Raw genomic sequence first — 15,096 nt, 5'->3', positions numbered from 1 at the left:
TTTGCTGTGCATGCATTCTTCAAATACATTTAGAGTCAAAGTCTCTGCAGAATGATTCAAATTAACTTTCAAGCTCATAGTGTTCACTTAAGTGTGAGATTTTGGGAGGACATCAATTAAATGGCTGATTCATCTTACCCTCATTCATAAATAGAGCCATTGGATTTACAGGTTAAAATATCTGTCTTATGTCCTTCTGGAGATCCCCCAAGGATGCCTATCCAGGTCTGTCCCCTCATTCTGTCTGACTGGTTTTGCCCACAGAAATCTTCTGGCAATAACATCATCGTGTTTTTTGTTTTTCAGCATGCATGGTCCAACGGGACAATGCCCACATCCCAGGGTCCTGCCAAATCTTGTAGCTGTCTGCTTAGCTGCCATTTATTCCTGTTATGAGGAATTTATCAACAGGTCAGTGTGAATTCCCAGCTGACCACGTGTTACTCTCTTCCAAACCCATGGGACAGCTTAACAAGATCAGCATGAAATGGCTGTGCTAGAAAACCTGAAAGAAGCTGAACCTTCATTCCCTGGTACTCAGCAAGGGAGGGATGAAAGGCAGGGGTGAGACCTTGAGGACAGGGTTGTGTGTAAATCCCTGTGTATCTGCAGCTTTGAACCCGAGCTGGTTTCACAGCACTGTCTCCGTTATTGTGGAAAATCTGAGTCCTCACTTGCTGCAAAATAGACACACGAGCCAGTTTCCAGTAGACACTGAGGGTTCCCCTCTGCTGTGTTTCCTGTTTGTTTATGCCTATCTGACTTTACTCATGGCAGAGCACGGACAGGGGCTGCTCCGTGTCCAACACAAATTCCAGACACGAGCGCTGCAGACAAATGTCTGGGCATGTACTATAGCCAGATACATACTTGGGCATGGATTCTGTTACAGCTTTGCACAACTTGGACAGGAAAGTTCACCTTTAGACTAAACTGGCCTGTCAATTAGAGTAATGAAAAGCTCAAATCTTGGTCAAATAGGGGATGCAGAGCAGTGGTATTGGAGCCTTTTAATGTTTTTAATTGATTTCAGTAATCCGATTGCCCAGAAGAAAGCCATCCGGTGGGCTGGAGTGAAACGCGATGGGAAATTGCAAAAAATCCTGACTTCTCAGTGTTGCACTCTCTCTCCCTCTCTCTGTCTGTCTACTGAAATTACTTGTTTCTTTTTAAAATGCAGCCGGGACAATTCGCCAAGCCTGAAGGAAATTCGGAACGGCTGCCAGCAGCAGTGTGACCGAAAGCCCAATCTCCCCCTGCGCCTTCTTCACACGAGTCCTGACCTGGTCTCTCAGGAGGCCTCCTTGACTGAATCCCGCCTCAAACCTGTTATTGTCACCTCCAACGAGATCCACGTGGAGGTGGAGCGCAACAACACGGCCAACCAGAAGATGACAGCTGGTGTGGGCAATGACAGTGAGCCCAACCTCATCGACTGCCTGATGGTCAGCCCCACCTGCAGCACCATGAGCATCGAGCTCAGTGCCCAGGCTGACAGGATCCTGGGCTGCTACGTGGAAATTCTCAAGATGCTGTGAGTGGGGAAGCTGTTTTGAACAGCTTTTAGAACAGTGTTGTCTTGACAATGGGGGGGGGTTTTCCCACAGGCCTGTTGTCTTCAGCATCTGTGGCTAGCCAGCACATGGTTATAAATCTTAGCTCCAGATCTGGAGAGTCCAGCCTTTGAAAAAGGCATCTGGCACTGCCAAGATGTTCTAAAAATAGCATTAGGAGGATGAAAATGGAAAGCTTATTTGTACAGTGAGCCTCAAGCATTTTACAGAAGACGGGATGTTGGTGCCAGTGGTTTCTGGTTTTGTTCTTGCCCACCAAAAATAAATAAAAAGACCCATTTGTCTCCTCCAGGGCTCTTGGGATTGCCAGAGACAGAGCTAGAAAAGGCAGGTTTGTGCTAGGTTCCGTGCTTGTGCAATGATAGGCAGCACCACTGCCCTGACTTCAGCAGGATTTAGGTTGGGTTATTGTTGCTCACTTAGCTGTTCTCCCTTCATGTGCCTGTCAAAGTTTTTTACTTATTCAGCTTTGCTTGTATTAGAGTGGAGCTCTGTCCAGTTGCTTTGGTACAGTGGGTCTGTATAGGCCCCAGGTGTTCAAATAGTCTTTGCCACAAAATGGTGACAAGGTGATTCCTGGCAGGCAAATCTAAATATCTTAAACAGGACTATAAAGGAAAATGTTCTTCAGGAAAAGCTTGGTTTTCTCTGGATAAATAAGTGAAAAGGAAAACCAGAAAGGTTGGGCTGCAGAATGGGATCTGGTAATAGAAATGCAGTAAAACAACTTTGTTGACTTTGACAGCTAGCTCTGATACTGAGTTGCAGTATGTTTTGTGGCAAACTGTTAAACTTGTACATTAATTATTTTTAAACAGTGCAAGGTTTAGTGAAGTCATGGTTGAACTTTTTAGAATCTAAGACGTGGTGGGTAAAATCTGGATTCTGCTGTAAACCATGAGCAAATGCCTACACTGCAGACAAATGCACATCTTGGGGTATGGTCTCAAGGAGTAAAATCAAGTCAAACTGCTGTGATGGAGGATTTTGTGAAGGTTTTGTCCCACAATTTCCTTTTTTTTTCCCAAATACACAGCACAAATTTGCAGCATCACTCTTCCACTTACTGCACAGCTGACTCGCAATTACTTAAGCACTCATTCAAAAGTGGAGACAGGACAAGTGAATACCAGATACTGTTTCCATTAGATTCTTGAGCAGGAAGTTGCTGTGAAGGCTAATTTTGTCTATTTTTTTCCCTGTGACCTGGGTTCTGCTGCCTCTAAAAATGATTGCGTTAAAAAAGCGGAGCGTGAGTTTGCTCCTAAGTGTCCACGCACCCAGGTGCTCCATTAAACACGTCGTGCATTTATTCCTGTCCCCTTGACTCTCCCTGTTTTCCATAAACACTGAGCACTCTCCCAGTCCTGATGCTGGTTTGGCTGCTGACTCACTAAGCATTGACGGTTTTGGTTTCATCATGCAGCTGACACACACTTCTAAACAAATTCACAAATGGGCATGTTCTTCCTCACAGTGTCTCCACTTTTAAACATTTGATATGCCAGGTCCCAATTTCCATTTTATTTGCTACACAAAGAACTCATTTCACTCCCTACCTTAAAATAATCTATTTTGTTGATGCGTTTCCTGTCTTTTTAAAAGCCAAGTTGTTCAGCAGCAGCAATGAAAACAGGAATGTGTTACTCTTAGAGGTGTTGTTGGTGTGGGGTAGCTTTTGGGCCCTTTTTCTGCTTGTACAACAGGGGTTCTGAAAGGTGAAACCCACAGGATGTGCACAGTGGGGCACCAGTGATAACACAAAACTGATGTAACTCTCCTGAGAGTGCCAGAGCCTGTGAGAATATAGGGCAGCTCCTAAGGCAGAGCCATGGCTGTAGCTTCACTCACTTGAGTTCCCTTCCATTCATGTTCATCCCTTGATTTCTTGGGTGCCTGAAAGCAGTAATGCAGAACCTGCTCCTGATTCTGCCACTGGATCACTGGGAGGTTTTAGATAAGTCACTTTTATATGCCTTATTTTCCTTATTTGTAAAATAGTGGAAAAGATTTGCAATGCTGTTTTCTTAAATGCTGAAACCAGTGATGGAAAAGCGTTCTAGAGGGGCTTGTAGTTATTACCAAAAATACAAAATAATGCTGTTGTGATGCTGATTACTTTCATGCTCTAACTCTTCTTGAACAAAGGGTTTCTGTTGAATGAAATACTATTACTGTACTTTGAGAATCTGAGAATATGAAGAAAGAGAGTAGAAGAACATGCCAGTAGGAAGAAAACATTAATTATAAAACAACTGTTATCCAGGAGCTGAGCTCTCAGCAGGCATTCAGTGGAATAATGTTCTTATTAATAACAGTGGTAAGCCAAACATAAATAAGTTGCTTAGCATTGAGTTTGATTGTTCTTTTAGGTGTTTGACTCAGTATCATCATCAAAACAAGAGAGTCACCAGCGATGATATCTTTTTTACATAATTAACTTAGGGCAGCAGGGAGTAATTTATTTAGGCAAATTTTAATTATTGGAAGTCTAGCAAATAAGAATTCTCAACAGTAGCTTCAATAGAGGACATTTTATTGTTTACCTAACTCTTACACAGTGCTTACTTTTTGGGGGAAACACTCACTTCTAATATTGATGAAGATGTTATTTACCAATCACTGTAATACTTCACTTTTTTGCACAGAAAGCTAAAAGGGCAGTTTAGAAAGTTTGTCTGTGGGGCTCTTCCAGCACCTAGAACATCTTTGACCCTTTTTCTCATGTAGTTGAGTAAGAAAACACAACTATTGCCTACTAGAGGAAAATAGAAAAGCATGATTTTAAAGATGTTGGCAGATGACACAAAGTCTGGGCAAATTTTAAAGGAGACATGGTCTCTAGGGTAACATAGTATTTTGGTTCTGCACTCTAAAGTGGATCAAACTTCTGTGTCAATATTCTGTAACTCATTCTGGACTCTGGTAGTGTTACTGACACCAGCCAATGCCTCCTGAATGCTACAAGTCTTAAACTTGAAAATGTAAAAAATGCACTAATTTAATTGACAAAGTTCTGTTCATCATATTAAATTAGAGACTCTGAGAGCATCTCAGCATTTCCCAGCTCCTCCTTGCATGTTAATGTTTCCATGCATTTGGGAATGTCTTGCACAGCCAAACCTGTGCTTGAACAGGATAACCATGGTTAGAGAAGGTTGCAGTAGAAGGGGCCATGTGTTCACTCCTTGGGCTGGAGAACTTCAAGGTTTTCTTTCCCCTGAATCACCCCACTGGTTCCAGAGGGTGGGGAGACACTTAAACTGTCTCTGCAGTGAAATCTGGGTCACCAAATAACAAGGTCAACTGGTTGTGAGAGCAGACCCCTCTTGGGGAAGCTCTGGTGTTGTATCATAAGCTGTTACCCTTTGTCTGTGTTATTCTTTGTTTCCATGGCTGCCTGTAATGGCAAGGGTCTGTCCAGATGTCCAGACACTTGTACCCCTCTCTGGGGCCAATGTCACAACCTGTTTTGGGCAACCTTGTGTTGCTGTTTCCTGATGCTTCCATGCCAACTGTGAGCAGTGGAGCCCATTTCTGTTCTCAGCAGTCAGATGAGAGTCTTTTTAGGGTCTTTCAGTGGGACTAAAATTTCTTCTTTTGAAAAAGCCAAACAAGCCTGGCTCAAAAGAAGGCTGAGCATGAAAAGGCACCTCACTGTTTTGCACATAGCAGGTTTGTACCTTGTATTGACAAGGGGTCTGAGGAGGCTTTTTGTCATCCTGTCTTGGCACCCTGAGCTAAACCTTACGTCATACAATTCAGGGAGTTACACCTAGAGCCTAGGAAAGAAGGGATCAAGTACATGCCTGGGGTTGTGGTCATATTATTATCTGACAACAGAGGTTACTTTATCAATCTGCTCATTCTGGAGGACAAGCTGCTTCAGAGTAGTTGCTCTTGTCTCTTCATTATCCTCCAAAACCCGAGACTTGGGGCTTGTGGTGTCTCTGAGATGAGAGCCATGGCTTTCCAAACACAGGCACCCTCTGGAGCTTCCCCTGGCTGCTCTGCATTCCCCAATAGGTCAGTGGCATGCTCTGAATATCCCAAGTGGATTATCCTGTGTCATGTTTATCGAGGTTGCCCTGGGCTGCTCGTATGTTTTGGATTGTTTGTGCCGCACATGACATGCGGGCAGGTTTTCATTTTGGTGAAAGGTGATCCCGGGGAAGGAAAGTGTATTATGTTGGCAGGCCAAGAGCAATGATGGCCCAGAGGCAAAGTCACTGCAGTGGGGGATTATTTAATTAATATGGCTGTTGTGTGCTCTGGCCAGTTCCCAGGACAGGTTAGGGTGAGGCTGTGTGTGGTGGCAGGTGATGGCTCTGATCTGTCACCCCCTGGCTCCTGACAGAACCCACAGGTCAGGCTGCAGCCTGGCTGCTGTGCTGCTCACCTAGAATTGCAAATCCTGCAAAAATCAGAGCCAGGGAGTTGTGCTCCCCTTTTATACAGGCAGTCCTGGGATTTGAGCTGTGTGATGAGTGTTGAGCCCGACACCCTTTGAAGAGCTGGGAAGGGAGTTTGTCACAGGCGCTGTCCCAGGATCTCCCTGCAGCTCTGGGCTCCCTCCTTCTCCTGGCCCAGCCTCTTTGTCTGGCTCATTGCAGTGGTTGTTAACTGCAGCCAGAACTAATCCATCTCCCTTTCTTTCCCTGCTTCAAACACGTCTGTCTTGTGTTGGAGCTTTGAATGGACTGAGGGAAAAAAAAAAAAAAAAAAAAAAGGGGGAAAAAAAGGAAAAAAGCAGCTGTCTGAAATGAAAGAAGAGTGCAGATGAGATGAGCACAGACAGAAGGAAAATGTTTTTGAAAAGGGAATAGGTGGGAGGAGGAGAAACACCGTAGGCTTTTAATAAGTAGCTTAGTTTTATTCTTGTGCTGTGTTTTTTTCATGTTTCCTAGCTCAGATTGAAGGGATTACAGGCTGTGCAGATTTTATGTTCAGGTCCATTTATGTGACCAAATTTTATATATTTCAATAGGAGATGGTTTCTTTCCTCTCTTTCTTTTTTTCTTCCTTCTCCTCCTGGGGAAGCAGACTGATTTATTTTCATTCCCCTCTCACAGACCTGCCCTGCTCCCCAGCTTTGAGAAAAGTCAGAGTGATACTGTCCCATTCTGTCTGCAGTTTCATTCTATTACAAAACAACTTTTTTCTTACTCTTGCAATTTCCTTTGAAGCTCAGCCATGAAAAATTGATTGGTTCATATTATTAGTAATCACAACTCTCCAGATTGCTCAAGAAGGAACTTCAATGGTGTAACACTTTAGCCTGAGATGGCTAAAGCCATCTAAAGTGGGTCTCAGTTTTTAACCTTCTGTTAGAAAAGATTTGTAGGTGCTGTTTCTCATGTGATATGAAGCACCTTTAACACCTCAGAATTTTGTAACTCAGCATTTTGACTTCCAAGTCTCTCTTGCTCAGAAATCTGCTTTTAGAGTTGTTTGTATCTACCAATAAAAACGTGTTGTTTTTAGAATAAAATCAGCTAGGAATTTCTAAAGGGTATGCGTATTTAAATAAAAGAAAATTTTCTGGACTATGTTCTCACACCTGACAAACATGGTGAGACCTGTGGCACTTCTCAGGGCTGCAGGTATAGATAGGTTGCATCAGCTCTCTCCTACAGAGACCTGGTATTTAGACAAGAGACTTCCAGCTGAACCTGAACCCAGGCCAGAGTTCTGTCTCACTCACCATTCAATGTGTCTATATGTCAGAAACAGTGAATAATCTTGTTAGATAAGTTTAATTAACCAAAGCTTTGAACCCAGAAAGCTCACCTTAGAGATGCTGGGTCAGAGGTTTCCTTGCCTTATTTCAGTTTATATGACAAGCCCCATCCTCAGGTGTGTATCATGACACACACTTTACACTGACTAAATGGAAAAACAACCCCTTTAATGAAGTCCTGCTTCATGTCTTGCTGTTCTGAGACATTAAACAGAGTTGATCATCTTCCTTATTTGTTCAGTGGCTAAGCAGGTGAGGGACTTTTTGTCTCTGGGAAGAACCTCATGAATAGGTGATCACAAGGTGCTGTTGTGCCACTGACTCACGCTTGCTTTTGGTTTGTGAGGCACCCCTTGTTTCAGATTTACCCCTAGTTCAGACCTGAGAACAGAATTTCTCATGGAGGAGAAAAACAAGTTCCCTGGCTTCTAGCATAGCTGGCATGGGCATGAGGTTTCTTTTTTCAGTTACTGTAACTTCACATGTGCTCTTCTGGTTTTTACTACACTAAACTGCTTTCAGGTCACAGTGGTTGGTTGCTTGCATGACATATCACACATTTGTGTAACCTGAGCTCATACTGCTCTTGGGCAAGTGATAACTGCTTCCCTGGTTGATTTTTATATCAAGTAAAACTTCTCTGCAGGTTGCTTTTTAAGAGTACCCTGCTCATGTATTTTTTTTTTTTCTGTGAACACATCTTTGTGGATAGTGCAGCGTCATGTGTGGTACTAGTTTATGGACATTTCTGGTTTATGTGCTTCAAAAGATGGACGAGACTTTTGGAAATGCATCAATCTTCAGCTTCTCTGAGCTAGAACTTTCCCTTTGCAAAACTGCATTCTTTTGGAACAGTTCCTGTGCATATGTTGTCTGTCTGTAATGCTATCAGTAGATACTGTCCATTTGAGAACATTACACTTCGTTCCTTCCCAAAGACACACCACATTTCTGTGCCAAGTTTCCAGTAAGCTGCAGCCAATACTCTGGTTTTTAACACTGAAATCCAAAAGGTAGCAGCACTAAGAGAAGGTGGCAGGCTCTTCTATGTTGTTTCTGCAGACATCTCCAGGTGTTTCAGCCCATATGAGATTCACTTCTGTCTGTACTCGTTACTAGTGGGACTCAGAGCCAGGTCTGGGCTTTGGCTAGTGGGTTTTGTGTCAGAAATGGATTTGGGAGTATCTTTGTTTTTATAAATGGGTTTATGTCTTAGAGCAAAGAAAATTTCCAGTTAAATGTAGAGAAGAGCTTTAAATAGCAGTGGCCTGGTAATTGCTCTACCAGCTTAGATGAAAGTATTGCTTAGTGATTAAATGTCAACAGGTTTCATAAACAGCAAATGTCTTTAAGTTGACATAAAGAAGGCCTCTCTGGAGGTCACTGTAAATACCAGATTTATTGTGCCTCAATGGAGAATATGCTGAAAATGGAAAGGGAAATGTCACTGTAGATTTTGAGAGTGCTTCAGTAAACCAGAAAGGTTGTTGGTGCCCACAGTAAAAAGCTTTTAACTCCTTGAACTAACTGTTGGCAAACCATACTTAAAACCTGGAAACCTATTAACAAAATGTTCATTTTGCAGGTCGGACTATGATGACTGGAGACCAGCCCTGGCCAGCTTGCTTCAACCTATCCCATTTCCCAAGGAGTGAGTGTGCACTGTCTTAGTATTTATTGGCTTGTTCTTGTTGCTGTTTTTTTTTTTTATGGTGAAATATACGTCAAGTAAAAAGTGATGCTAATAGGAGCTTTGTGCCTCTAGTATTGATTTAGAAACTGAAGTTGATTTTGGCTGATGCAGAGGCATGTGAAGACCTCCCCATGTTCAACTTCCTTCCCCATTTCTCTCAGATGATCCTGAAAAGAGATCTGGTTAACTAGAGACAGGCAGACAGGAAGGGAAGGAAAGCTGCTGAGGAGGAGAGCAAAGTGAGAAATTTAGTGGAGGAGGATGATTTACTGGCGTCACAGAGACTCCTGTCATTTGTATTTTGCATTAAATGAAGAAGCTGCCCTGCGGATCAGCCGAGCTCCCTTGGAAACCTATTAATGAACAGTGGTGTTTATAAAGTGCAGACCTCCATGGACAAAAATTACAACCTGTAATTGTACAATTTGCTGGCTTATCACATCCCCTAATGACCTGATGTCTTGAATCACAGAGGTCTAATCCTCCATGCCAGGTTACCTGGGCTACAGTCAGAGCTTGGAGATAGGTAACAGAGGCATCATTACCTAAGTCAAACGTGAGTCTTGGGGGAGCTGTAAACCATACCATGATGCAAGGCACTTCACAAAATGACCATTAATTGCTTTACTGATGTATGATGCTAATTAGCTGCGACCAAACCCTAATTGCTTTGCAATTAAAGAATACACCTGGCTCTTGGAGGTAGGCAAAACTCTGTTTGTAATTATATAATGGTATTGTAAGTCTTCTACTTTCTTCTGACCCAAAGCTCCTAAAGATGTCAGTCAAAGCCTTATCTAAGACAGACTCAAGAAAAGCTACAAGATTTTTTCCAAGTAATTTTCCCCTCTAGGTTAATGAAAGAGGCTTTATCTGATTTTTAAACTATTTTTTTTTTGTCTTATGTGCTGCAGTTGCTTAGCAAGTCCTTTTATTATCTGGAAAGAACTGAAAAGTGCTTGTTTGGTTTTTTGGGCTTTTTTTGTCCCCTCTCTCATTTCTCTCAGATCCTCATACTCTTCTGTTTTCTGTTTTAAATTTCAGGGCTCTTGCACATGAGAAATTCACAAAGTAAGTTTCTGGGGCTCCTTTGTTTTATTGAATAAATACTTGTACTAGTCAGTAGTAGCAATGATGCATTATTCAGTATTGTGTCTCCAATGGCTTTTATCTGTGAAGGGCTGTAGGCATGTTCTGTTCGCAGTAAAAAGTTTTCTTTGTAATTTATTGTGCTAGCAGGAGCCCAAGGACTAAAGCCATTGGGTGCTGATAGAATTTACAAAGGAGTTTGTCAGTGCACATCTCTGAAACATTTTCTAGGCTATTGTGAACAGACACTGTCCTTAGTAGTCACTTTTAGGCGTTGTATTTCCTTTCTGTGGGGGAGAGTTCAACTTGTTTCTCTCTAAAGTGCATTAATAATATAATTTTAGGTGCTATTCGAAAGAAATGTGGTACTTGTGTGAATACTGCAAAAAGCAACTGCTTATTCTTGTCCTTCTTACTCTTATTTTTTTCAGGGAGCTGAAATATGTAATTCAGAGATTTGCAGAAGACCCGAGGCAAGAAGTGAGTTTGCTGGCAGTTTACACAGAGTATTAGTTGGAGGGATTGCAACTGCACTTGTTCAGATCTCTCCTTAAGTAGTTTGTTCCAAAACACAGGGTGGTTTTACTCTGCCTGAGTGTCTAAGGAGTAGTGGCCACTCAGGGTGGTTTATGTGTAAAGTTTGTGTTGTCACCACCTTATCTGGTATCAGTTGATGTCCTTGATCTGCAGTAAACTGCAACCAGCAAGATTTTCCCCCTCTGTGGGATCACTCAGAGCTTTTCATCTTCTGTACAAAAAAAATGGAAGCAAAATCCATGTATCCATGCAGCTTACAAAATACCAGGTTTTATGCAGCTGTGTTTCAGCTACCTTGTGTGCAAATGACCATAATTCTCATGAATTGGCAGCAGAAAGGGGGTGGGAGGGGTGTTACTGGGGTGAGAGTGGTGCTGCAGCCTCGTGGTGGCTGCTGCACTCAGAGCCTGCTCAGCATCATCAGCTTTGGCTGAGTCAGAGGGAACCTCTCATCCACACTGATTCTTGCTTTTGGCACAAAGGCAAGAAATCTCCCTCAAACTGTGGGTGAAGCTGTATCATCACTGCCCAGAACTCCTCATTTTCATGGAATTAGCTCTTGTTAGCAGTAGTTATCTTTGTCAGGAGAAACCTTCTTGTCCTAGAATGGCATCAGGGTTTCATCTACCACTAGTGTTCTGTGCCCAAAGGAAAGAATTTACCTCCCCCACACAAACACACCTCAAAAATTGAAATGGAATGTCTGTTTCTTCAAGTGGAGGGAAAAAAAAAAAAAGAAAAGAAAAAAATAAAGCTTAATTATGAGTTCTCTATTAAATTGTGGGACTAAATATAGTAATCTCTACAGTGGGCCAAATTTAGACGAATGGTTGCTCACTGGTGCCAGTTCTCCAGTGCAGCTTCCGTGTTATGTATCCCTGTTGAATTTTCCCTGTGGATTTCCTTCACCCTGACTCTGGTCAAATTTTATTAGAGCAGGAGTAATAATTTTTAATTATTGGAACAAGCAAGCCATCAGCCACCACATTTGGTATGCAGATCACATCAGATGTATATACATGCTGGGAGGACAGGGGGGAAAATGATAGAAGCTGAGAAATTTGTGGGGGTTTTTTGTTCAGTTTTTTGGTGGTGTTTTTTTTTTTTTTTTTTCAAGTGAAAGGAGCTGTTCCAGATTAGAGCCATTTTGTGTTTGATTTGTGTAAAGGGAATGAAAAGGGCCATGCAGTAAGGGAGGATGCAGCTTCCCTCTTGGTTATACCAAAAATCTGGATTCTGGGAGTGGAGACTGGCCTGCAGCTCTGCAGATTGCAATATTAACCATGAACTTTCCAGCAGTCCCTGGCTTTGCAGCTACTTTTGGCCTGGTGTGGGGAATGCTGGTGGTTATTGGCAGGAACTGTAACCTTCCCAATGTGTTGACTTCTTGGCAGGTGCACTCATGTTTGCTGAGTGTGAGGGCTGGCAAAGACGGCTGGTTCCAGCTCTACAGCCCTGGGGGAGTGGCCTGTGATGATGATGGAGAGCTCTTTGCCAGTATGGTAGGTGCCTGCAGTAATGTGAGTTCAGAAACTTCTCTGCACTAACAAATGCCTAGGAGGCAGTAACAAGATTTACTTTTTTTTTTTTGTTAACAAAATCAAAACTTTGTTAACTATGGGTGTTCATCAGAAAACCCAGGTATTTCTGCCACCAAATCCAGTCACAGGTTGGCTAGCATGTTAGTGTTCTCTTTTTGAACCTTGGCATGTTTTCTCACTGGTGCTGTAATACACAAACCATACTTGTGCATATGTATGTATTTCTGTATTTATAGATACCTGTCTTTGTCTGTCTGTATAAAAAACTCTCTCAGGGAATATGGAATACTGGGAGACTGACTGTTTTGTACATCCACATCTATAGTTTACATTTTTAGGCTACCCTGGAATTTAAAACCAGCATTTACATTGACTTAATCAAAGGATGGATGGATAGATATAAAAAGGTGTTATCAGTGTCTCTACCCAATTATATTGTTGTGAAGAGGTGTAATTAGAAACCAGCATTCCATTTCCAGCAGTTATTTCTTTTGTAATTCTGAGAAGGGCTAGACAGAAAATAACAGGTTTTAATCAGTGATATGATTTAAGCACTGTCTTTCTGTGCAACCTGGGTCAAGTCATGTAGGTCTCTCTGTATTAATTCTCCATATGCCAAGTAAGATGGAAATTATAATAGTGCCCTTCCCTGGTAAGGGGGAAAACATTATTTGAAGTTGACTTTGGGTACATAGTCAAGTGACTTTTTACACTTCATGCATCTCCCACATGCTAAACATTTTGGGACAAAAGAACATAATGTCTGCCTATACCTTTAAATTCAGATGGATCAGATACCTCTGAAACTGATAATGGAAGAAGAGTGTTTACCCCTCTTCACTGTTCATCTGTCTTTTATCTTTGAAAAGAAAATTTCTTCAGAACTGTATAATTTCTCCTGAGAGCCATTGTGGTTGAAGATATTTATGAGCATCAGGAGATGGTGTGCATGAGAAAGCACAATGCTAACACACATTAATATGCAGTTCTCTGTGCCCTTTGCAAGGATGTTGATAAATACTTAAAGAGCTGCTAACGACTAACCATGAAGTTGAAAAAACACCCTGTTCTGAGATGCACCTTATGTTACTTTACTGTCAGTGTCAGTATTTTCCATTGCTCAAGAAAACCTCTAAAAAACCTTAATGAAAACTGCATGAAATTAAATCCCTTTTGGCTTGGAGGTTCACATTTTTAAAGGCCACCTGAACTGATGGATGCTTAAGAAAAATAAATTCTATTTTTCTAAAGAGCTTGCTCATAATTAAGCCGTGATTCATATAGAATTGACCTCACCATGGCATGGTTGTGATATTTTCAGCAGTATTGAACATAGTGCAGGCAATGCCATGAGCCAGGGGGGCCACAGAATGTATTTACAAGGTTATTGTAGGATAGTGCTGATGTTGAGTCCACATAATGGAGCTCTTCCTGCCTAGGCTGTAGCAAAATGCAAATTCTCACGTAGTGCTCTGCAGCAAATGGTGAATCAGCCATCTGGGCTATGAAATAAGACTTTCTTCTAGGAACCCAGACTTCCCTGCATTTAATCTCTAAGGATTTTACAGTGGAAATATTATGACCAACTTCTTTTCCGATAAGAGACATATTTGATTTGTACGAGTGGCTTTGCATCTCTGCCATAGGCATTCCTATGTGATATCACATGGTGCTTTCTGGAGCTTGCAGAGAGTCTGCAGAGCAGTTTTGTCAGCTCAAGGACTCGAAGGAGTGTCACTCAGAGGATGTTCTTTCCTTTCAGGGAAAACTGAGCCAAAGAGAAAGCAGGGTAGTGGCCCAAGAGCATGAAAACCCATGAAGTCATCTCTGACTTAGTACTCAGGACTGCCAGATTTTCTTAAAGCAGTCCTTCCTTCCCCTGTCTGTTCGTCCTGAGCAGGTGATTTTGTCTGTCAGCACCCCTTAACCAAGGGCAGCAGGTTGCCAGCAGCACTGCATTTTGCCCAGACACCCAGCCCACACAGCCCCTGCTCCCCAGCTGCCATTTCCACAGAAACCCAAGCGCAAACAGGCGCCAAAGCAAAATCCCCGCTGGTTTCCCTGGGGCTGGGCTCACCAGCTTACTGGGAATGGGGGCAATGGCACAGCTGCTCTGATGTTTCCTGGGGAGCCTTTATCAGGCTGTCAGCTGGGCTCCTTCATGGAGAAAAACTTCCCACTCTCTCAGATCTCACTGGGCATCAGCACCTTGGAAAAGTCACTTCCATTCAGCAGTAAAGCTGGTGAGACACTGCAACCCCAACTGTACAGAGAGCCTTCATTCCTTTGGGTTTATTGCAAATAGTTAACACTTCTTGACTGTTTAACAGCAGAGGTATATGTGTTTCTTAAGCCTAATTTTACCTCTGTTTCTTGAACAGGTTCATATTTTGATGGGATCCTGCTACAAAACAAAGAAATTCCTGCTTTCACTGGCTGAAAATAAACTGGGGCCTTGCATGCTGCTGGCTTTGAGGGGCAACCAGACAATGGTAGAGGTAAGCCCTAAAAACATGTGGTGATAGAGATTTAAGAGCAGTGTTCAGGTTTTCCCTCTCTTTCCCAGAACTGGCTCTAGCAGAGTTCAGGTCTGTGTTATATCACACACCAACAGTGAGTGGTTGTGTTTCTCTGAATTAAGGGAAACAGAATATTGTTGTTCTGTAGATATGAGTGTGAATTAAATGAAAAGTGGGTGCATGAATTTTTGGAGAAAGAGATTGTTTGCTGTAATGCAGTTGGAGAGGTTAGGATGGGAAATAAATGGCCATGGTGGTGTAAGCTGTGGTGAGAGATCACAATTCACAGCCACAAGGCTTTTCCATGATGAAATGAATCTTGTCTTGCCATCTGCAAGATGAGCAGTGCACAGGAAGTGCCTTTATCAAACCTTATTTGCTTGCATTAATACACATTTTTATG

General features: G+C 42.4%; 1 protein-coding gene across 2 annotated transcripts in view; it reads left to right on the top strand.

Annotated features, from left to right (window-relative positions):
* The window catches only part of CMIP (c-Maf inducing protein), a 127,867-nt gene that overhangs the window by 102,985 nt on the left and 9,786 nt on the right, over window positions 1–15,096 (top strand). For both annotated transcript variants that reach the window (XM_079315854.1, XM_079315855.1), the window contains exons 9-15: window positions 307–411; window positions 1,181–1,534; window positions 8,900–8,965; window positions 10,052–10,078; window positions 10,528–10,576; window positions 12,028–12,135; window positions 14,556–14,672. In XM_079315854.1, coding sequence (XP_079171980.1) covers window positions 307–411; window positions 1,181–1,534; window positions 8,900–8,965; window positions 10,052–10,078; window positions 10,528–10,576; window positions 12,028–12,135; window positions 14,556–14,672 — 826 coding nt within the window. The remainder of the gene's footprint in view (window positions 1–306; window positions 412–1,180; window positions 1,535–8,899; window positions 8,966–10,051; window positions 10,079–10,527; window positions 10,577–12,027; window positions 12,136–14,555; window positions 14,673–15,096) is intronic.

The sequence above is a fragment of the Erithacus rubecula genome (assembly GCF_903797595.1).
Source record: "Erithacus rubecula genome assembly, chromosome: 12".
NCBI lineage: Eukaryota > Metazoa > Chordata > Aves > Passeriformes > Muscicapidae > Erithacus > Erithacus rubecula.
This window is presented reverse-complemented; position numbering and strand designations above follow the sequence as displayed.